The 24,456-nt window shown below is 37.2% G+C and overlaps 2 protein-coding genes across 2 annotated transcripts; one reads left to right on the top strand and one right to left on the bottom strand.

Moving 5' to 3' along the window:
- Positions 1-4,707: 4,707 nt before the first annotated feature.
- c1ql1 (complement C1q like 1) lies at positions 4,708-6,668 on the top strand. Its single transcript, XM_039692279.2, has 2 exons — positions 4,708-5,205; positions 6,387-6,668. The coding sequence occupies exons 1-2, from the start codon at positions 4,747-4,749 to the stop codon at positions 6,564-6,566; spliced, it is 639 nt and encodes a 212-aa protein (XP_039548213.2). The 5' UTR covers positions 4,708-4,746; the 3' UTR covers positions 6,567-6,668.
- Positions 6,669-9,978: 3,310 nt separating this feature from the next.
- dsc2l (desmocollin 2 like) lies at positions 9,979-23,150 on the bottom strand. Its single transcript, XM_039692947.2, has 16 exons — positions 22,821-23,150; positions 19,796-19,898; positions 18,975-19,165; positions 18,789-18,893; positions 18,476-18,631; positions 18,216-18,357; positions 17,433-17,587; positions 17,158-17,292; positions 16,790-16,975; positions 16,076-16,323; positions 15,694-15,836; positions 14,502-14,723; positions 14,092-14,328; positions 12,854-12,969; positions 12,475-12,759; positions 9,979-11,250 (listed from the first exon to the last, which is right to left on the bottom strand). Exons 1-16 carry the CDS (start codon positions 22,860-22,862, stop codon positions 11,050-11,052), a joined length of 2,667 nt encoding a protein of 888 aa, XP_039548881.2. The 5' UTR covers positions 22,863-23,150; the 3' UTR covers positions 9,979-11,049.
- Positions 23,151-24,456: the final 1,306 nt, after the last annotated feature.

Genomic DNA, 24,456 nt, shown 5'->3' with positions numbered 1-24,456 from the left:
TTGCGGTGTGTCATTACAACCGCGGGTGAGTACCGCTGTCTTGTTGTAACAGGAACCGAGCACTCGTCCATCGTCTTTTGTGCTTCATTTAAACATTTTTCCACCCCCAGTCTCTCAATACATAGCTCCCGCCCTGGTGTTTCTCATTTCTCAATCTCATTAATTAGTTGCCAAGACAATATCCTGAAACGCAACACACATTACACTACTAGGTCATAGTCCAGTGTCCACCCAGGTTGATATCACTCTCGTATTGGGCGTTGCAACTTTGGCTGATGTATAACCACCATAGAGCCATCCTGCAGTCAGCCCAGGTCCTTTAGTTTTATATTCGCCTCCTAAACAGGCTGTTGTTCAGGACCAGCACCCACTGATGCGGACCCTTCCTTTGGACTTTACAAATTACGAGGGAACACATGCCCTTTGATGAGGGGTGGTGGGGGTGGTGATGGCGCAGTGGATAAGAAACATGTCTTTGCTGTGAGAGACCCGGGTTCGAATCCACTGTGAGACACCATTGTGTCCCTGAGCAAGACACTTAACCCCTAAGTGCTCCAGAGGCGTGCGACCTCTGACATATATAGCAATTGTAAGCCGCTTTGGATAAAAGCGTCAGCTAAATGAATAAATGTAAATGTAAATGAACCCAACTGCTGCCCAAACGCACCACTATCTTTGCCCACTACACAGTATCTTAATTGGCTTTGCATCCCCTGTATTAATCTGATGCAAGGTCAGGTGGGTTCACCCAAAATCATGATCCTCAGTGCTAAACACTGAAGCATTCCCCAACAACTCACGGATGGCCAGTGTTTCAACCATAGACAGCCCTAAACATTTGCATTAAGAGAGCATCCACAGACCACTCTACAGGCACCTCCAATTCATTCTGTTGGCTGAAAGCCACTGCTCCAGGACCAACTATCAGTAGACAAGGTCCCAATCTTCATCCCTTGCCTATGAGTGAGAGGATTATCAGTTACATGAATCACTCTAACAGGAATAACCTCTTGCCCCACATTAAAATGACTCAAACCACTAAAAGGTCACAGTGTTTTGATGAAGAGGAGGAGGGTTCCACAATCCTAGCTATCGGCCCTTCTACTACCCTGCAGAAATAATAGCTTTATTACGTGGCTGTACTGTGGAATCTATTTGAACAATGACAGCCTTAGGTTCAGGCTGACAAGCATCCCCTGATGAAATTAACGGGAACTTCCTACCCATGCCATGACTGAACAGCACTTTTGCCTCAAATCAATGATTGCCCCATACTTTAGCAGAAAATCCATCCCCAACAAAATTGCAAGGGTAGATATGTCAGCTACAAGAAGTTAATTTGTTAACGCTATAGGGACCAAACTGAGAAATATGTTACCAATGGCCTACAATGTACATTGTGCCGCTATAAACTGCAGTCGCAGTAACAAAAGGGAAAATCAGCTAGTAAACAATGTCACGTAGGCCTAACTCAGAAAAGCCCTTCTTGATAGTCAGCAAGAGCGCCCTCGCTACCAAGTGGACAGGTGTGAGAATTACAGTTACAATCAGATCACTTGGTGTAAGGACGGCTGTCAGATTTTTTCCGTCAGTGCTAAAAAAATTCCATCAATGATGGAAAATATTAGGTTAAGTGCTCAGGAGATAGGAAATGAAGCTAACATTGAATTCAGACGTGTCTTGATGACTTCTTACCTTGGAATACATCTTCAGAAGACAGCATATTTAAGATTTCGGACGCACCCAGTAATTATGCTCAGGGCTGTGACATTTCGAGGTTGACCAATCACAAGACACTGATCCAGCTGACCAGTCAGACCACATTGCACTTTTCGTAAGGAGGGGCTTCATAAAGACCAGAACAAAACAGAGAAAAAAAAAAGTTTATAGTAAACTACAAAAAAGAATTCAAGACTTTGTAAAAGGGTGTGTAATAGGTCCTCTGTTGACAATGGATCCAAAACTGTTTGGTAACCAACGCTCTTCAAAATATTTTCTATATTCCACAGATGAAACAAAGTCATGCATGTTTGGTACAACACGAGAATAAATGAGTAAATTATGACAATTTTTTATTTTAATTTTTAAGATTGATTGATAGACTTCTTTTATTAAATGGGGCGACACATTCTGTGCAAAGTGCTGTTTTTTTTTACAGAACCTTTACTTTTACTTTTCCTCTCCTGCCACATTCTCTCTGGATGCTTTAGTGAATGTTAAAAATACCCTTTTAAGCGCTTAATGAGATCCTTTGGGAATCTATAAGAGCAGAAAATTCATCCTTTACTAAAGATCTGTTTTGTTAAAATGATCATCTTTAATTCGTTCTTCCTAAAGCATCTCTTTTCACAAACTGCCTTTAATCGATAGCAACTAATTAAATCTTATGGGGACATTCTGTTGAAACAAAAAAGAATCGTGTCTTTTACCTTTTATCTTCTGTAAACATCTGGGTGATTGTCTTATCAAAATGTAGGGACAGCATATTGTCAAAGGCCATCTTGTTCGGCTCAAAATACAGATTAAATAAATATTCGGAATTTAGGGTTATTTTGAATAATGTTGTGGTCAGTACAAAAGTCCATACATTGATTATTTAATTAATTAATTAACTAATTAATTAAGTTATTTATTTATTTCATTAATTGGTATGTGCTTCAGGGAATGAATTGACAATGTCCAGTGTGGTTTTACTGTAGAAATTGAGTAGTAAAAATGGCAAGCCATGTAATAGTTCAATATTGTAAACCTACTAGTAAAAAGACTATGCAAAAATACTCCAAAAGATCTCACACATTTACAGGTGAGTTTTGTTCTGAATGTTTGTTTATAAGGCTCCATGCTGCTCTAATATATGTTGTGACTGTGTTGGTTTAAGTATGTGTCTGGAAGTGTTTAAATATGTTAGCTGTAGATCTTGACATTCAAGCTGGCATTTTGGGAATTTTTATTTCCAGTGACATTTTCTAAAAGACGTGCTGAGGGTATATTGTTGAATGTTGAGCATCCATATGCACAGATTCACATTTACATCACCAACAAAATTATTCCTGCAACATTCTGAGAACTGTAAATCATCTCTACCCAAAGTCATCTCTTTTCCCCCCATGCTATAATGCTTAAACATTTTTTTTTTAATTTTTTTGGCAAACTGTGGCAGTTGAAAAACACAATGTTATCTCACCATGCCTGTTTTCAAACACATACTCACAGCATTTCAAATTGTTTTGTGACTGTCAGAGTAGAAACAAAAGCTGCTTTCCATATGTTTTTCCATCATCTTCAGTCGCGTTCATATGAATTGCTTGAGGTTATTTTGTCCTTTAGATTGAAATATATGAAAAAGCCCATATATTAGCCCATATATTTACCCTCCCATAGACCCTCCCCTTGAAGAAACCAGGAAATCTCCCCTATTGCGGTCTTCAACCCACTACATTCTATTGACTCCCATTCATTTTAGAGTCACTTTGACAGCGAATAACTTTAACTCTGAGGCGTCCAAAGACTCCATTTGTCCATTACTTATATCTAAAGAAACACGACAATGTATAAAAGGCTCTATCACCTTGTATCTTACATTAGAAGCAGTTTTTGTAAAAATATGCTAACAATTGCATCATAAAGAATTGACTCCCCGTCACACAGTAATAATTACCGTATAGACGGGCAGAAGCTCGCAGGCAATCGGGGGGATGTGGAGGCATAAAATCAGATTAAAGTCAAGGGAGAAGCCCATAGTGAGTCATAAAGTTGATTCTGCTGCTAGCTCATGGACAGCAAATACTCACTCTCTCCTTATCTGTGAGATTCGGAAAGGGATCACATGACAAGCTCAGTTTGAGCCTGCGCAGTACGCCTGGCAATCAGCTTTTAACAGGCTTCAAATGCTCCGTTGAAATCAATGGGGTCGCTGTGTCCATTTCTTTTACTGCCTATGAGTTCAATTCGCTGTACACGGTAGGCCAATCACAACAGACTGAGCTGTTTGGCCAGTCAGAGCAGAGTACTTCGAGGAAGGGAGGGATTTAGAGGGATTGAGTCATTTGACGAGTCGTTTAAGAATCATTGAAAATGTGATGATGTGCAAATGTATATTATGAGAAAATTAAACAGTTTTTTTAACCTTCGATGCATGTAAACATGTTGTAGGAGACACAACATAAGGAAAATAGCATTATAAAATAGCATAATAGTGGCCCTTTAACACCAGATTTAAACAGGGCGTTAGATTACATTTGCCATCTTTTAATGCTCACTTAAAGTTAACCATTAAAAACACTACTTATTTATTAACACTGTAATGTAATCTCTAAACGAATATACATTTTTCATGCTATTGTAATGTGAATGATAAATTCACTGTGGCATTTAAAATTGGTTTTAGTTTTTAGCGTTTTATTTCTCATTTATTAAGACAAAATAGTATATAATTTTAATATTGGCCATTTATTTGCTATCAGCCACCACATTAAAATAATTATTGGCATTACGGTACCAACATTTTTCTTGCACATGACATAAGAATTGTCTGTGGTTTACATCTCCTGAGAGCTTTGTTGCACAACAACAGTTTCGTAAGACTTGTTGCGAAGTTAATGCAGGATAAAATTGTTTTTTGCTGATGTTAAAAAAATGTCATATGACAAACAATTTCTCAACTCCATCATGTGACCAGCTAACTCAACCTTAAAATCTGTATGACTTTTTTTTGGAATCTCATCAACTTCTCACTCGTACTTCATCATGGTCAAACGCTTCATAGTGGTTCTCCTCACGTTTCTGTCTTTGCCCAAAGCAGGCATCTGTGAGACCCTCCCTGGATCCTGCAGGATCGTGTGTGACCCTTCCTCAGATCGTTCACATGACCGGAGCAATGGGTTTGTCATCCCTCTCACCTCATCTGGAGCAGGACTTCCTGGTCCAGCTGGACCTCCAGGTAAAGCGGGTCCGCCTGGCCCACCTGGACCCTCAGCTATAGGTTCCTCGAGTAAGGGAGGTGTAGCGTTCAGTGCTGCACTGCAGGAAGCCTTCGGCAAGAATGATGTGCTAAAGTTTAATGATGTGATAACTAATCTGGGAGGCGGTTATGACTCGTCGACCGGAGCGTTCACCTGTAAAACAGCGGGAGTATACTACTTCAACTTTCACATTATGAAGTCTGGACAAAACCTACTAGTGGACTTGGTTCTCAATGACCAAACGGTAAGGTTACCTTATCATCATGATCCTTTTTGCAGTGACCTTAACAAAGGTTACCAAAGAATGATGAAATATAAAGTAGTGAAGTAATATAAAGGCAGCTCTATATTTTCATGCATAAACAATTAAATAAATAAATACATACATACAAGCATACTTAACATATTAAGCATTGTATAATTATAAAATGCACTCCTGTTGAAGTTCGGGGTCAGTAATGTTTTTGAAAGAAGTCTCTTATGCTCACCACAGCTGAATTTATTTGATAAAAACAAAGTATTTTACAGTAAAAAAAAAAAATTTGATATAATATTACTATTTTCATAGATTTTGAAATGTAATTTAGTACTGTGAAGGTAAAGATGATTTTTCAGCATCATTACTCTTAGTTTTCAGTGTCACATGATCCTTCAGAAATCATTTTCATATGCTGATTTGATGCTCAAGAAACATTTCTTATTATCAATGTTGTAGTTGTGCTGCTTGTTTTTTTTTTGTTTTTGTTTTTTTGTTGTTGTTTTTTTTGCAGAAACTGATAACTTTTTTTCAGGATTCTCTAATGAATTCAACGTTTATTGTTTAACAGAAATGTATTTTGTAACAATATAAATGTATTTATAGTCACTTTAATGCATCCTTGCTAAATACAAATATATTAATTATATACATTATATTAATTATGCCAATGTAGGCTAAATCCAAAGCAAGGTTTTAAAATGATGTCTGGGAAATCTTATTTATATTGTTATTTTGAATTATGAAATATATTGAAATAATGTTTGAAAATGTTTAGCTTTAGGTTTCTACATCAAATCAATTCAAATAATTTTTTATAATTTTTAAATGAGCATAAATATGTATCAATTTGTTTCTGATAAAAATGCACTTGAATTCAAACCAGAATGAAAAACATTAAAAAAATTAATAAAAAAAAAATCACAAATTTGGTCAATATTTTAAATGACCATAAGACATTTGAATGCAAGTTCGAAAGCCCTACAATTGAATTATATATATAAATTCACATTTTCTGCTGGCCCTATAGCACTGGGGAAACTGGACCCTGTTTGAAAACATGGTTCCTTGTTGCTTTTGTAAAAGACTGCTACGTAATAAAATATTAAGGACACTTTTTGTGCAGTCAGTGTAATAAATCTGATAATTTCCGGGGTTGTGTGTTCCAGATTGTGGCGAGTGCAGCGGCAGTGGATGTCCTTCATACAGATACTGCAAGCAACAGTGCAGTACTGCAGCTGAAAGCTGGAGACCGAGTGTATGTTCGCCTGAATAAGAGTGAAGTAGGCAAGAGGGACTCACAAAACCGCTTCAGTTCCTTCTCTGGTTACCTGATTTATGAAATCTGAGACTAACATGATTCCTTTCTGCTTTAAACTCTCTGTGAGCTTAAAGAAAGCCTCTTTGCATTCAGACTCTCTGTTTCCTTGAATAAAGAATGAACTTGGCAATTTGCCTGACTCAGACTTTTCATTGAATTTTGAATCAATTCTTCCATTTTCTAAAGCCGAAACCTTGGCGAGATACTTCATGGCACTGGCACTGATGTTAGGCTTGGACTTCAGGGACACTGAGGATATTATAGTAACAACAGACATTCGCACTCAGCAACACCACCTCAGTAACTTTCTAGTAAACCTGAAGATGTTGATTACCTTGTTCAGTTGTGTATGATTAGGGTTGAAGCTAAACTCTGTAGGACAATGAACATCCAGGACTGAAGTTGCCCACCCCTACTCTATAGGGATCTCCCAGTCACGTGACCCCTAGCCACATGTCAGCCATTTTAATGGAATACAACCATCAGCTACACAGTGGCAGATCTATTATTAGGGGTGGACCATATTATTATACTAATATTATAAATATTAGTATAATTATTTTTTAATTAGCCTAAATATTGCAATATTTTGCGCTACAGTATTGATATAATTGGCCAAGTACGGAACCCCAGGGTTCTACATAGAACCCAGAGAAACCCAGAGTTATAGAACCTTTTAGGGGTTCCAAATACGTAGCGCTGATAGAACCTGTTAAGGTTCTATATAGAACCTTTCCTTCTAAGAGTGTATATATAAATTAATGTATATGTGACACAAAAAGGCTGTTTATTATTTTGGCCGGTAAAAAAAAATATGCTTGGCTGGTGGATTTTTTCATCTACCAGTCCTCGTGGCAGGTGAGCCAAAAAGTTTATTTCGGACCCTCACAGCACACACGAGCATGGCACAGCGGCCAAAAACACACGCACACGAGCATGGCACAGCAGCCAAAAACACACGCACACGAGCATGGCACAGCGGTCAAAAAGACACGCACACAAGCATGGCACAGCGGCCAAAAACACACGCACACGAGCATGGCACAGCGGTCAAAAAGACACGCACACGAGCATGGCACAGCGGCCAAAAACACACGCACACGAGCATGGCACAGCGGGCAAAAACACACGCACACGAGCATGGCACAGCGGCCAAAAACACATGCACACATGAGCATGGCACAGCGGTCAAAAACACACGCACAGGAGCATGGCACAGCGGCCAAAAACACACGCAGACACAAGTGAACTGCTTAATAAAGAAAAGGGACCATGACCAAACCACAATCGAATAAATACCGTATTTTCCGCACTATAAGGCGCACTTAAAACTTAAAAGCCTTTAATTTTCTCAAAAAAGGACAGTGCGCCTTATAATCCGGAGCGCCTTATATGGATCAATTGGTTAATAACGCTCCGCGTTATTAAATTCACCCGCGAACTTGCGTTCTTGTCCATCTTATGCCCGCTCTGTCACACGGCCAGTTCAACCTCATATAAATCCCTGGCGCTGCTCGCGAGTCACAAAATGTTCATAAAGCGTTCAGCGCTCAAAGCACGCAGTTTCCTTTGCGCTCCACTCAAATCGCCCCCCTCCCGCTCGCTCCAAAAAACGAAAAAAAAAAAAAAAAATTATGCACATTGTGCACTTGTACCTCATACTTGCTGTCAGCATCTGATATGGTTGTGTCATCACATAACTCGCCTGGCATCTTTTTTTTTTGTCTTCTTTGGTCTCCGGTTTGGCAGCGCATGTTCCACTTCTGCGTCTGTCTCACATGTACACATTTAATTCTCCATTGGCCCATTGCACAAATGCGTCTGTTGCTGTCTTTACCCCCCTTAAAAAGCCCTTGCATATTTTTTCAGATTGTCTTGTGTGCTTGTGACAAAGCGATGGGCCGAGAGCAAATCCATAGTTTGCAAATACTTGGAAAGTGGAGTTGTTTGTTGGAAGATGCGTAAAAACGTCTGGGCAGTGAGGATGGTTTTGTTTTTTAGCAGAGCCTCTGCATAACCGTCGGGCTTCGCACGCACAGTCGGCTTCATGTTGTCTTTTTCGCTCAGGGCCTTGAGTGTAACAAGATCAATACACAGACATCCTTCTGGATCCCCAAACTTCCCAAACACTTTTGTAAGCGCAGCGTCTTTGGCCTACCATCGGGTTTCAACCCTGGAGCACTCCACCTGAAGCTTCGTTTAGCCGTAGTCACGTGACGTAGGTATTTTGAATCACGCTTCGGATCAGTGTTTCGAATCATCTGCGCTTCGGGATCTCGCAAAGCTTACGTCTTTTTCACGCCAGCCATCCCTAAAAATATCCCGTATTTTTACGCTCTGACTGTGTTCAGAACACGCAACTATCTGTGTCTCGGCCCAAAACAATAGAAAATCACACCGGCCTTTCTGGCATGTGCCAGAATTGCCAGATGGCCAATCCGGGCCTGGTGTACAGTGTGTATAGCAGGCTAAACTGTAGTGATGTGATGAGTGGACAGATGACACTTTTGATATGATGTTGGTATGTTTTTATTATATGTTTATGTTTTATAGTAATGTTTTTTTTATAGGTCTGGTGAAACCAAAGAAAAAATTTAGAAGAGAAGAGCCTTAGAAGAGAAATTGATATTTTTAATAAGAACTGAAGTGAGATATGGCTTGATTTCTTTTATTATTCATTTGTCAGGACCAAAATGACATTCTGCTGGGTGAAGAGCCTACAGGTTACAAGCTTCACATATTAGAAAAATAGCTCCAATAATATAAAAACACATTTTTATTCGCTTGTTGTCAAGGTTGTTTCAGATCAACACCTGCAAGTGACCACTAGGTGTCACAGTGGAGAGGAGTGTCGGATTGATTCGAAGCTTTGACTCGTACGGCACAGGCACATTTAATTCAGCTGTTTCATTGCTTCACGAAGCCTCGCTCTCCCCACCACTAGCTCCGTCTACTTCTCTGTACCACTAGACTCTTTCTGTCGTGGGTTATCCGTCTCTGACACCATGATCGTTCCTCTATACTCTGTATTCAAAGACACAACTCTCAGCATGTAAAGTAACAGATAAGTTTTTATTCTTCTTCTTCGTCCTCATACACCACTCCTGTGCCCCACCGTGGCCATACCATGCCATTACAGAAACACGTTTCCTTACACTACATACTAATCAGTGAATAGTGAACTTTCAGTTTATTCCTCATACTCAACACACAAAGATAATAAATGACCTTAACGGACTTGACAACACACAGAAGGCTCTCTGGAGGCTTTCGTGTTTTTGTATGTAGGCCTATAACGTGTTATGTTTATCTTTATTCATTTCACTGAACTCCTGTGTAACTTCACTTTTACCATCTTTGTTCAGCCTTAATGTGTAACTTTGCCTTTTCATGGTATGTGTTTCTGTGCCGCCTTAGCAGCGTAAAGATAGACAATAATAAAATGTCTGTAATGAATTTTATTCAAATATTTACAAAGAACATCCCTTTAATAAATCTACAATCAGAACAACCCTCTAAATACATATGTTGTTTACCACAAATACAAAAAACAAACAAAAAAAAACTTAATGTGCTGTCAGGACAAAACTGAAATTTCAAAGAGCTAAAAAAAAAAGAAGGTACTTCTAGGCGTATTTTTTTTTTCTTTTTTTTACCAATTACATCTTCATTCAAAGTATAAAGTGACTTACATACAACATATTTGGTTTCTTTTCTTTGAAATTCAAAATAATTGCCTAAGCAGGATGTAAAAAATAACACAAAAACTCCAGTAATACATTATGGCCTAAGGATGAGTTTAGCGTCCAGAGATGATGTCAGTTGTCAGTGCTTTTGGGGCTGAAGAGCGCTTAAAATTCCATACGTTGCCCAAAAAAATGTTTATGTGCACACTTCATCATGGTCTTGTAAATATACTCAGGTAATACTTCACACGGCTGAGAATTGCAATTTATCAGGTAGACAATAACGTCTCTTTCTGTATACTAATATTTAAACTGTCCCTCAGATCTCTGAGGAAGAAGATTGCAAAGCAGAGCAAAATGTAGCAAACAATTATAGAAAAGCTTATTTGCATCATTCACACACACAACAACTTTACAGACACACCAATTAATCCAGCAGAAATACATGCACTGAGATGGTAATTTTCTAAAAAAAAAAAAAAACTCCAGTAAAAAAAATAACCAATACTCAAAACAAATGTACTTGAGTAGCAAAATTCTCTAAAAATAGACTTATTCTAGAGAATATATCTTATGGAGTCAAACACATTTTTTTCATACTCATATTTAATGGCATTTAGACATTCAGAAAATGTTCTTAGAAAATGTTGTTTCTCAAGTAAAAGTCATCTTGTTTTGAGTATGTTTACATATTTATTTTACAGGGAAATGAGATAAAAATACAGATTAAGACCATGATTTTTTGCAGTCTGCTTCGACGGCTCCTTGCAAACAGCATACAGCTCTCTCTCTCATCTCAGTCATCTCTTGTTTTAGTTTCCGCTTTTATTTTGTTGTGTAGCAGACGTCAGCCAGTGGTCTGAATTTGGGGCCGAGAGTGCTCAAAAAGTCCAGTGATTCCGGTTCACCCAAGTTGCTACAACATCCTACAGAGCCTGCAGGAGAGCCCGCCCCCTCATTACCATAAGTCTTCAGAAGGTCGTCCGCGTACCTCCCGTCCTCCTCCCCTCCAAAGTAAGACAGTTTCTGTCACGAAACAACGGTCAAAATTAGGGTCACATGAAAACATCTTTAATGGGGCATGAAAATGTAAAATAGGACTTTATTGTGTTAATGAATGTTTAAATAACAGTACTTTTCTAGTCAGATAACATTACTAGGGCTGCCCCCATAATAGTCGATCAAATGTTAAATTGTCGGTTGGCTGCAGGAAAAAAAGTCAAAGTCACGGTAATTATTGTGGTAATTATGTTGGGAAGGAAATCCAAACATTTGCCTATCATACATTGACTTCAAACGTGGCTTATCATTTAAAACATCCAAGTAGTTAGCGTAATGTTAGCCACTTTAAGTGGCCGCTCGCTCTAACGTTATATACAATATAAGGTGCATTATATCCAAGTGTTTATGTGGTGTGTAGAAGAAATTAGTATTAAGCTTACTGCGTACTGATTAAAGGGATTGTTCACCCAAAAATGACAAAATATGATCCCATAATTTACTCACCCTCAAGCCATCCTAGTTGTATATGACTTTCTTCTTTTAGACAAAGAGTTATATTAAAAAAAATATACTGGCTCTTCCAAGCTTTCAAATGGGAGTGAATGGTAAATGAGATTTTAAAGCTCAAAGAAGTTTCAAAATAAAATATCCATATTTGTAACTTTATAAACTGTAATCATACCATTCACTCCCATTATAGCTTGGAAGAACCAGGGTATTTTTTATATAACTCAGATTGTGTTTGGCTGATAGAAGAAAATCATATACACCAAGGGTGGCAAGAGGGTGAGTAAATTATGAGATAATAGTCATTTTTTTGGGTGAACTAACCCTTAATGTCCATTTCTATCTAAAGGTGCATCCACTCTACTGCAGTCAACAGCACTTCATGTTTGCAGCCAACCCGGACTCCGAAAACACTAGTTCATTAATACATTATAAAAATGTTTAGAGATTCTCCTTTCTGATATTTTCTAACACATTCAGAATCATTGCGGCAAACTTTATGCATGCTCTAGATCTTAATTAATATTTTAAAGGCTCAGTAATATGGTTTAGTATTTCTCTGTAATGTAGAACAATGTTAGCAATGTTACTTATAACATTCTTCCTGAAATCTTTAGTCAGGGGTAGCCCTAATAATTACTATGTTAGATTTGTATTAAACATATGTACAGATGTTGGTGAACATTTTTTTCCATATGTTATTGTTAAGTTGATTAAAAATGTCATGTAAGTTTAGCTCACTCTTTCCAAGTAGCGGCCATTAGTATTCCATGTGTCGAGAGCACTCGTATTTGAGAATTTCTGGAAATTTCCGGCGTTCCCATACAGGCTGTTATAGCGTCCGGATGTGTAGTAATTTTCTTTCCCAAAATCTTGAGTGGTGGTGTTGTACACGCCGCCTCCCTGGAAAAACTGCTGCCCGATATTTCCTGCAGATGAAGTCACGTTTTTACTGACCATGGCGCCACTCTGGAGCGACCCGTCCATTGCATCTGTCCCAGGAATTATCATCAAAGCTCCATCCTTCTAAAGAGAGAAAAGCATTCACACAAATATGCTTAAAATCTCTTTGTGGTTTCTCTGATTAATTAAACCAATTAAAATTAGGTGATTTTCTTACCACTTCTTCACCAGGAGCCTCAGTGTTGGATTTCAGCAGCATTCCTCCTGTTCCAGTATCATCATTGATGTACAGCTTGTCTCTCTTAGTACTGCATATGAAGATAAGTAACAGACCTGATATGGCAAGAAAAACAGAGGGCAGTGAGATAAAGAGTCAGATCCAAAATTACAATTCTGAAAATTGTTTTTATTTTAGCCTGAAGCCAAAAATTCATCAAATTTGAAAAGTTGTGACAAAAAATCAAGACAGAAAACCAAGAAATTCTGAAATCCATGTTAAAATTCCACTTCAACTTTTCCATACATACATATACACACACAAGTGTATGGGGTATTTTATTTATCAAAGAATCCTGAAAAAAATGTATCACAGTTTCCACAAAAATTTTAACTGATTTCAGCAAAGATATTAATGATACATGTTTCAGCATATTAGAATGACTTCTGCAGGATCACGTGACACTGAAGACTGGAGTAGCTGCTGAAAAGTCAGCATTGCAATATCAGGAATAAATGGCATTTTCAAGTAAATTCAAATGATCAAATAATTGTTACTGTATTTTAATGCAGCCTTAAAGGGTTAGATATTTTAGATTTAGTCCGAGATCTTTCTGTCCCTCCATTGAAAATGTATTACGGTCTACTGTCCTTGTCCAGAAAGGAAATAAAGACATCGTCAAAGTAGTCCATGTGACATCAGTGGGTAAGTTAGAATGTTTTGAAGCATCAAAAATACATTTCGCTCCAAAAATAACTTTATTCAGCATTGTATTGTCTTCCAGTTCTGTTGTCAAGCCGCGTTCAGTGACACTGATGATTGTATTTGTATTTTTTTATTTGAAATGTATTTTCGATGCTTCACTGATGTCACATGGACTAATTTGATGATGTCTGTATTTCCTTTCTGGACAAGGACAGTATACCGTACATACATTTTCAATGGAGGGACAGAAAACTCACAGACTAAATCAAAAATATCTTAAACTGTGTTCTGAAGATGAACGGAGGTCTTACGGGCTTGGAACGAGTCATTAATGACATGCTTTTCATTTTTGAGTGAACTAACCCTTTAAATAATAAGAAAAATAAGAATTTTTCTTTCAAAAAACATTACAAAACTTACCTAAAAATGTGTGTCTATATATTAATATAAGTTTATGTAAATGTATGCAAATATACTGCATGTATATGCAATGCCATACATGGTGGTCATAGCCAGAAGGGGGCCACACTCACATAACAGTAGCAACAGCAGGCTAGACAGCACTAAGGCAAGGATGCCCAAACTGCCCAAAGAGGTAGAGGCACTTCGAGCCCCACATAACCCCACTCCATTTTCCTCCCTCTCACAGGAGCACACTCGCACATTCACGGTCTGCTCTTTTCCGAATCCCTGCAGATCCTTCACCAAGAGTGGGACAGAGTAGACACTGTTTGGCAAGGGCACTACCTGTTCCAGCACCACGGAGGAATCTAAATCAGAGGAGGACATGATGTCTGTGATTATTCTGCCGAATACATGCTTTCAGTTTATCAGCCTGTGTTTGTCCAGTTATAGCAATATTGAGAAATAATAACAAAGAAAATGCTGATGAATTCAATTCTTGACCCCTTAAGAAACATCACTACCCTCTATCCTTTCTTACCTGTTGTATCCTTCAGTTTCCACTTCCCATCATGCTCTGCTCCAAATTCGAAAATGAAGGGAGTGGAGAACGGTGGCTTGTCGAGATCCACAGCTTCAACCAGAACTGAGCTCACCACATCACCTTTACTACAGATGACCATGTCAGTGCCCGGAATCGCAGGAATGTTGTCGTTCTCGTCTTCGATCAGGATTATAACCATCCCCCTTCCTGTCTTCTTACCTGAGGAAAAATAGATTCCAGTGAGTCCCATGTGAATTTAGGGACACATTGTCAGAATATAACTACAGTAGTTGGCCATGCTGTAAAGACACACACCATATCAGACTTGATTATTTGTCTTTAAAAACATGAAAAATGCGAAGAAAATGTCATCTTAATGAAAAATAAGGTGATTGTGACTTTATATGTCATAATTGCGACTTACAATTATGGATTCACAACATCCCATACCTATGACTTTATCTCTCACAACTGCAACCTTATTTCGCATTATAACGACAAATGTATCTCCATTGGGAATTTCTCTTAATTGTGACTTTATATTAATTAATCTTTCAAAATAGCGACTTTCTTACAATTATGGCTTCACATCTCACAATTATGACTAGCTGTACATTTTTTAAGTGTCACAAAGTGACAAAATCCCCTTTTTTTAACAGGTTATACGAACATAAACGCATAATTTTTTTTGTGATCAGTTTTTAAAAAGCTGTGTCCAGTTTCACAGCCCACCAATAAAATTAGGCCATCAGAACGCCATTAGCAACCTACAGAAAAGCAACCCAATGACGTCCGAAAGGTAAATGACGCATAAGAGTTCAAGACAGACGAATGTACTCCAGCTCTTCCTGGAATCTCATTCAACATCATTCAGTGTTTAGAACATGTACTATCAGGTAGGACATGCTGATCACAAGAAAGAAAGAAATGTTACATCACAAGCCAAAACCCAGACGAAAACTTCTCGGGAGGCCTTGAGCTATTTCTACTCAACCACACCCAACCAAATGGTCTTTCATTAACAGTCAGAGAAAACACACACCCCTATTCATAGAACAAAAGGGTACTGAGTGTACACACAAATACACAAAGATTTCAGTTCTGCATATGTGTGTGTAGTGCTGAATGTCTACAGATTATTAAGTTGATGGCTTAAGCTTGATTCAAGTATGTGACTGTCCATACTCACTCTCATCCACTGCTCTGATGGTTATGTTGTACTTGTCCTGGTGGACCAATGGTGATTCTCGGTCTATAGTGTTGGCTGTTCTCAGTTCTCCAGTGCTCTCCACCACAGTGATCCAGTTACCTGGGTCAGTCAACTTATAGTACCTTACACATAGAAAGAATAGAAAAGTGAGAAAGTACATTCAAAATGTGGCATAAAGTTTTTTATAACCTATAATTGAGGTTGTTTACAAATTCATGTCTTAGAGAGCATTTAGGCATGTTCTTGCTAGTCAGAGCGCAACAGAACAGAAGACCAAAGACAACCTGAATGCGAATGGTGGTGCTTTAAAGAGAATTATTTTGTTAGCTAAAAACAAAACCCACATCATCAGTGAACATACTTTATTCCATTGCTGTTCTTGGTCTCTGGGTCCAGAGCTTTATAGGTTCCAATGACGGTTCCATTGGGAACGTTCTCCTTGACTTTAAGATATAGAATGTCAGGGTTGAACTCTGGTCCTTCATCTTCATCTCCCACACTAAGCTCTAATGGCACAGAGAGCCAGGTGGCATTAGTCCCAACCAGTGGAACCGGATTACGGGCAGTTATTTCCAGCTTCACCACTGGAGTTTTTTCAAAATCCAATCCCTGAAAGGGGAGCATAAGGGGAATAAGGAGAACATTCTCTACACAAAATTCTCAAAACTCTCTTGTTCTCAAAAGCATGACTACTGTGAAGAGCTGTCAAAAGCTCTGCCTTGAAGAGCAGAACTTGTGTTTGCCTGTCTGGTGGATGTACTTGTATAACAGGGTGTGGTTGGACAGCACATGTATATCCAACAGACAAGCATTTTCACACACAGCCCTAAAATGGTGAGCTAACCCTGCAGAGCTGCTATAAATAAAACCAACACAACCCTGTCAGAGATTGAACAAGAGCTTTCAAGATAATGACTATGACCCTCAGCAGAAACTATCGCAACATGAACTTAGCAAAGTGCAAATTCTGCAAAAACGGATTCATCAAGGACATACGGGGCTTATTTCTTGCCAAAAATTTTATTTTCAGATGCTGGTAACTTTCTCTACAGACTAACATTTTTAATTATTTCACCTTTATGACATACAGAAGCCCCTCATTGGTTTTGGGATCCGTCTCCATCCTGAATTGTCCACTCTCATTTCCTTTGGTGACCTCAAAGAGGGCCGTCCAGTTGGGGGTGTTCACCAAATCCTTGTCTTCCACTGTGATCCTAGTAACTAGCACATTTTCTTGGTTCTCCTTGACGTTGGCTTTGTACTGTTTAAAAAAAAATAGTTCTTTAAACATTAGATACCACAATTTACGACATACAGCCTCCAGTTGTAGATGTTAAGTATGAAAATACTAATGTTAGCTTTACAATTGCTATTCTTCTTCTGATTTGTTTAGTAGTTAACTTGTTTTCTTGTATTACTGTATAGACAATAAAAGGGCCATACCAACTTCTCTTTAAAGGCAGGAGGGTTATCATTAACGTCTGTGAGAGAAATCACAATTGTTCCTGTGTTGAAGAGCCCAGCAGGCTCGCCGCCCATATCTCTGATCTCTATGTTAACATAGACTTTGTCCTGAGCCTGAGTGGGGAGAACGAAAAAAAACGTTACTATTTACAATACATTATTCCCAGACTGAATACAGAAAGACATTGTAGATGCAACACCAGCCTTATAACACAGTAAGTAACACATGGATCTATTAAAGGATAAATAAATACCTCTCTGTCTAAATTGTTGGTTTTAGCAGTCAATGTTCCAGTAAAAGGGTCAATGGAGAACATGTCAGTAGCATTGAGCAGAGTAAACTTGATCAAGGTGTGTTTGGTGTTTGCCAAATCTTTATCTGTGGCATTCACTTGTCCTATAAAAGTACCTGAAAAACAGAATGCCAATATCCTTAAACATGGTAAAAAAAAAATCAGGTTTGGTTCAGTATAATTTACAGCATTTCTCAGTTAGCATAAAAGATATCTCACAAAAATCGTATTTTCACCCCAAAATATCATTAAAATATCAATAAGAAATAAACGAGCACATATAAAAATATATATATATATATATATATATATATATACATTATATAAAAATTATGTTTATATTTTGGACCATTTATATTTGGGGAACATTGTTCCTAAAGTTGAAACTAAAGTTAAACTAAATTTTAAATTACTTAAAAATTATTTTGATAAAAGTAGTAGTAAATTTGTCTTTTTCAGCACCTTTAATATTTACTTTACTTTTAAAGTAGTAAGTAAAATATATATTAAAGGTGGTGTGATGTATAAGTACTATAAAGTGTTTATGAGAATACATTAAAAAGAATATAAGAAAAATCATCTTTTTATATTACGGTGATGCGAATTGTTATGAAAATAATGTAAAAAAAAAAATTGTAATGGCCCTAAAAACAGGCTTTACATAATTAATTCTTATTTTGATCTTTTGATTTTGGTGTGATATACTGTACGGTCTGGACTTGATAGGTAAAAATGTCTCTTTACCTGCCCTGCACCGTTCTTCTACAGAGAATAAGCGACCTCCAATAAACACAGGGGCGTTGTCATTCTTATCCTCCACATTCACAGTGATGGGCAGAAATTCATCAACTTCTTTGCCACTTATGTCATACGCACGAGCTATAAACTACAACAAGAGGGACGAGAGAAGCAGACATATTCATTTGTACTGATGCTGTAGTCTTACTCCAAAACATTAGCTGCTGTGCCATTCTCTGTATAAGGCCTGGAATATAGAGCCTCACTTTGAATTGTGGGTACTGCTCACGGTCAACGGCCCTGGTCACCTTCAGCATGCCATTTGTCCCGTCGAGAAGGAATAGGCCCACAGGATCTGTCGTAACTCCCTGTCCACTGATCTGATAATACACTGTGTAATTTACAGAGGAATCAGATGCAATCTGTGAAGAGACACACAGCGATGTGCAATAAGCAAAAAACAAAACAAAACAAGAAGTATAAAAAAGGTCAAATTGAGATCAAGGAAGGGAGGATGAAACTGGAAGGGAGTTATATAATAACTTAAGTAGAGATGTAGCTAATGTTACTCGCTCTCACCATCTCCAGGTCCTTTGGGAATGGAGGGCTATCATTCTCAATAAGAGAGAAAGGCAACGGTCTCCATCTTCTCTTAATGCGCTTGTGAGCCACACTGCTGGACTTCTGAGATGCAGAGATACATTACTTATGCTTCTGATACAGATCATTTGGTTTATGGTTGAGAAATACAGACTGTACTTTTACCTCATCTTTACAGGACAACATAATGTCTACCCTCCAATTCAAGCCGCTCTCATCCTGCACCAGTACATAAAACCGTTTTGTTGTAATCACCAAACCACGAACTGTGATAATGGTTCCATCTGCATTTACATCGAAGTCAGGGTCGCTGGAAGTAAAGGCCACGGGTTTGACCGCACAGCCTTTGAGGGTCACTGTGAAAAAAATTAAATAAAATAGTAACATCAGGTAACCACAGCTAAGCCTTATGTCTTTCCCAAACCATAAGTAGTTTGAATCTATTGTTGTGGGCATGCATCTACCTATGAGTGGGTACTGAAGTTTTCAAGCTTAAAAAAGGTTGCGCCATAAAAAGTGTCACCATTACTGATATCTAAAACTAAAAATGTTTTTGTTCATTTAAATAAAGCTAAAATACAATCAAATAAATATTCGTTGAAAGCAACTAACTGCAATAAAATGAGTTTGAAATAAGTACTAAAATTACTTAAACTGAAACCGAAATAAAAATAAATTCAAGATAAATAGAAACAAAAGACCTTTCATTTTCATGAGACTTTTGTGATACTTTAATGCTGCTTTGTGTCCGTTTAAAGGTCACAAAGAAAGTCCCACAGGTTTGGAATGATATGAGACTTGAGTGAGTGAATACTGACAGAAATTTCATTTTTTGAGAGCAAATTGAGAGCAATTAACTTTGCTACTGTTATGTTATGTAGCTTAATTAACCACATCAACTGAAGGAAAGGCTTAATCTGTAGAAAGTCAGACGAGGTCAATTCATGTCAATTGAATGAAAGGATTAATGAAACCACAAAACGTACATGCTTCCGTGCCCTCAGAGATGACATAACCGGCGGGCAGTCTCTTAGGAACCTGAGCAAGCACAGGCCTCAACTCACAAGACTCGGCGCTCTGAAACAGCACCTGAGGGATGAATTGAAATTGAGTGAGAGTGAGGAGAATCACATTCCACAGTGCAATTGAGCAAAAGTAAAAGGCAATGATCACGCTTAAAACATGACTTCCAATTCTATACGTCGCACTGAAAGCGCATAGACACCTCTTTAAATTGTCTGAGTTCTATTTACTATTATTCTTTCGTATGGAAGAATATGGAAGCCCATAGACATAAAATGCTACACTTAATGAATGCATTGCAATGCAATACATTATGAAACTCAGTATGTGCCATCAGCACTATCCCCTTAAGGTACTCAAAAGATTGAGACAGCGCCACATTTTGGTCAAGTTATAACAATGAATAAATCTGCCTATTGTAATGACACTGGTCTTAATAGATTCCTTCAGTAACGCCGAGAACATAGATACCACATTTGCCGTATTTGGCCGAACTTCCTGTCCGCCATCTTGATTTCCATTCAATACCTACTTTTTCAAACTCCTCCGAGACCGTTTGTAGTACATTTTTCACTAAAATCGAATCGTATCATCTCCTGACTGTGCCGACTAAAAGTTTCCGATTTCATGTTGATAGACAAAACCGTTTTCATACATAACGCAGCAGCAAATTTATTATTATTCATTATTAATAATAATTCAAAAAATAATTAAAGACTATTCATGCTTTATCTCTGCAATGACTTGAAATATTGACACCTTCTATGTGTCATTGTCACTTCACTCTGACCACATCACATCAATTTCTTAACTGCGCCACCTATTGATCGAAATTGATAATCCATTAAATCATATTTTTAGTTACTGTATTTATAAATATTCAGCTATTTTGTCTTAAATCATCTTAAAATATCTTTAATTGCTCTTTGCTGCAGTTGGTCTGACACTTCCAGCCATGTTGGCATGTCTTATTGTCTTCTTGCGCTTGGCCCCGATAATTGCTGCTTGCAGCTATATTTTTAATTGTAAATTAAACCTAAGCTCAAAAGAAGGAGCTATATTGCATTTTACAAATATTTCAAACATTGTATACTCGTTGTAATATTCTATATTGGAGTGATTGGTTTACACTGCAAAAAAAAAAAAACAACAACAAAAAAAACATGTTTTTAATCAGTGTCTTATTTTCTTGTTTTACACTTTTTGTCCACCACATTATGAATTACCCCCTCTGACCGTTCTAAACAGCTGCATAATATAAAGGCATTACATGTGTGGCAAACAAGCAGTGATAAACCGAAACAATCAATGGCATTAATCAAGAATATGACTATTACAAAAATAATAAGAACATGAGAACAAAACCAGCTTTAAGGAAACAACATCGACAGCAGTTGTCAAGTACTCTACATGCTGCTCAATGGTATTCAGTCTCATGAATACCTGGTGGTGTAGTGTGATGGGTTTCAGTCAGATATATATCTGCTTTATCTTATCTTGAAACTAGCCTAATTGTCCAGAGGAACCTGTAGATTTACAGACTTGAAAATGTTGCTTTAGTAGCATGCTGAAGTGTTTGCAGTGACTGTGTATTCATGTGATTTTTCACATGATTTTAACAAAAATGGCAATAAAAAATTAGTTCACCAAAATGAAAATAACCTTATCAAGAAATCACTGAAAACTTGCACAAATCACTTGAAACTTGCATTTGGGATTTAGTGGAATCATCATTAACAAAAACTGATCCACCACGGACATTGTTTCTGTATAAATGAGAAACATTAGCCTAGATAATCTTATAATAATCACCTTTCTCATTAATCAACATTAGTGGTGAGTGAATTGAAATGAATGAATGAATGACGACATTAACAATATCACTATACTTCTTCTTCAAAGCAAATGAATTAAATGTAAATATTTTAATTTATGGGTGTAAGTTGACCAATTATCCCAACCATTTGGTGAAGGAAAAAAATAATCAATCAGACTATTCAACTGCAGATAATTAAGTAGTGAGTACTTCATTATGCTATACTAGTGAGAATGTTATTTATTTATTTATTTATTTGTAAAGTTTTGGGGAAAAGTAGTAAAAAATTCATAATGTTTCATTATCACTGGAGAATTAAAAAAAATAAATAAATAAATAAAGCATGGTACCCAGAAAGCAAGATGACATTGATTCCATGTTGAAATTCCATCAGAATCATCGTTTTGGTAGAGGTTGAAAATTAAATGCTAAATAATATTGGGTCAGTGTTGATATTTTAACGATTTCCAGCGTTGAAAAAGACAAACATTGAATCAATATATTGATTTTTGGTCAGCTTGAATCAACTTAGACATGCATGTCAATCCATTTGTTTCTTCATTTAAAACTTTAATCATATCCACATTCATGCTCCTCATTTTGGCTAATGTATTAACGTTGATTCAATGTTGATTCAGTGTAGGTCTGCTATCTGGGTAATGTTTAAACCAAATTACCGTAGCACTACAGTTACTGACTACAATAAAACGTGATCACATGGTACAACTGTTATGAATAAAAATGAAATTATATTGAAAGAAATCTTCTAATATCAGAAGAAAGTCAAATAAAGTAAACATTTCTAAACATGCTTAAAACTAATTATACATTTATTTGAGAATAAAAATGATACGCCAAGATACTTGCTCTGTTGTTTTAAGGATACATTTTCTTTTTTATTTTACTTATACAACTATTAAAATATTGACGTTTATCTAAACATATTTAAAAAGAAGTATCCTTTCTTCTATTTTATTTGAATAGCGTTTAGTTTTATTTAAGAAAATATTTGTTTGCAGTGTAGTATTGGCAGGCTAACAACAACTAACTAGCGGAAACTATGGTTACCAAGGTAAATCAGCAAGGGTACGGTAAGAATTCTGGTAGGCCCACAATAGCCTACACCTATATGACCTAAAAAATTAAAAAGTAGCCAACAAAATGTAACTTACCAAAGTAAGCAGCCAGACCGAGAATAGCGCGCGCTCATACATCCTGCTGTGTGTGTGTGTGTATGTGATCTGCAGTAGTTGAATTTCTCTGGACTCCACCACACTGAGTGTGTCTAACAGACGAGCTCGGATAAAGTCCTCTGGGCGCGGTACGACTCTCGTGTCATTGAAGTCTTTATTATGGGTGTGGCATTGCCTCAGCCTCTCACTTGATGTATCAATAGGGCTGAATTGTAGTCTTGAGTACACTAAACAGGTCAAACTATGCTGCTTTGTCTCTGACTTCCTTAGCTTGGGAAGCTCTGGCTGGGAGGCTTAAACTCCACCCCAAACTGCCCCTCAAAACTCCCACTGAGTTTGTGTGTAGGAGAGAGTGACAGAGAGAGAAAGAGAGAGGTTATAATTTAACAGAGTAGACTTTCAACTGTTATAGAGTTTCCAGACATGATTAATGCATGACACTATTAAGCTCCATCTTTTTGGGTGGAGTGCAGGAGGTGATTATATGGACAGTCATCAATGCATTTACACATTCAGCAAATAAAAGAAACTTTTTTTAGGTTTTGCATTTAATCACAGTTAAGTCCAGAAAAAAAAAAAAAAAAAGATAATACAAAAGCAATCTCAGCTTGAAACCACTCACATGTGCACGCCTTTTCACGTAGGGCGTGATTTATTAATAAAATGAATTATTACCTTTCATGCTTTGTGGCTCTGTACTGTATGTCACTGGCTTTTGATTTTCACTGTCTGAAAAGTCATTTCATGCAAGTCATGCATTAAGTCTTTTGCAGAGTATGGAAGTATGCAAAGTATTTAAGGAAATCGGGAGGACGGGGTTAAAACAAGTAGAAAAGGAGAACAACAAAAGGACAGGAAACAAGCTTCCCTTCAAACTCATGAAACACTGATAAGAGAGTGACTCAGACTGAAAAAAAAATGACTGAGAGAGACTCATGAGAGCTACAAAAACATCACAAATAATTAAAATAATTATACTGTTACGTGCTTTCCATGTTTTTGTTGAACAAACTGTAAGGTAAGTGATGTAAATTATTAGGCCATAAAATTAACTTATAAAGTAGTAAGTATTCCCGGGTCACACCCACTAGACTTCCAGTCTGTTGAACTAAATGTCAACAGACTGGAACCCCCCCCCCCCCCCCCCCCCATGTGTTGGAGGTCAAGAATGATTATTATGATTTTTTACTGGTGTTGTTGAGGTGGTTATTTGCTGTATTTTTGTTTGGCCATTGAGGGTACGACTAGCAGACTCTTCAGTTTTTCTTTGGCACTTCTCATTTTTGTGTCTGTGACCATATGACAAAATCAGTCAAATTTATATTTATATATTTATTTATTTTTTGTTTATTTTTTATTTATTGTTTATTTATTCATCATTCATTAATTTATAATAAAGCTGAAAAATTGGCAGATCTAATATAAAAATAATGAATTGAAATTAATGAGTTCATTTAATATTTAGTCTGATGGCCTTCTGATGATGATTATTATAACTTCTGAAGATAGAGCACCTCTTTCTAAGGTTAAGAAAAGAAAATAAAATAAAAGAAAGACTATTTACGCCATTTTATTTCTTATAACATTTCAGGACATTAATAGAGTCATTTTCTAA

The sequence above is a fragment of the Pimephales promelas genome, chromosome 13, assembly GCF_988280905.1.
Source record: "Pimephales promelas chromosome 13, fPimPro1.hap1.1, whole genome shotgun sequence".
NCBI lineage: Eukaryota > Metazoa > Chordata > Actinopteri > Cypriniformes > Leuciscidae > Pimephales > Pimephales promelas.
The sequence above is the reverse complement of the archived record's forward strand: the minus strand, read 5'-3'. Positions and strand labels throughout refer to the sequence as shown.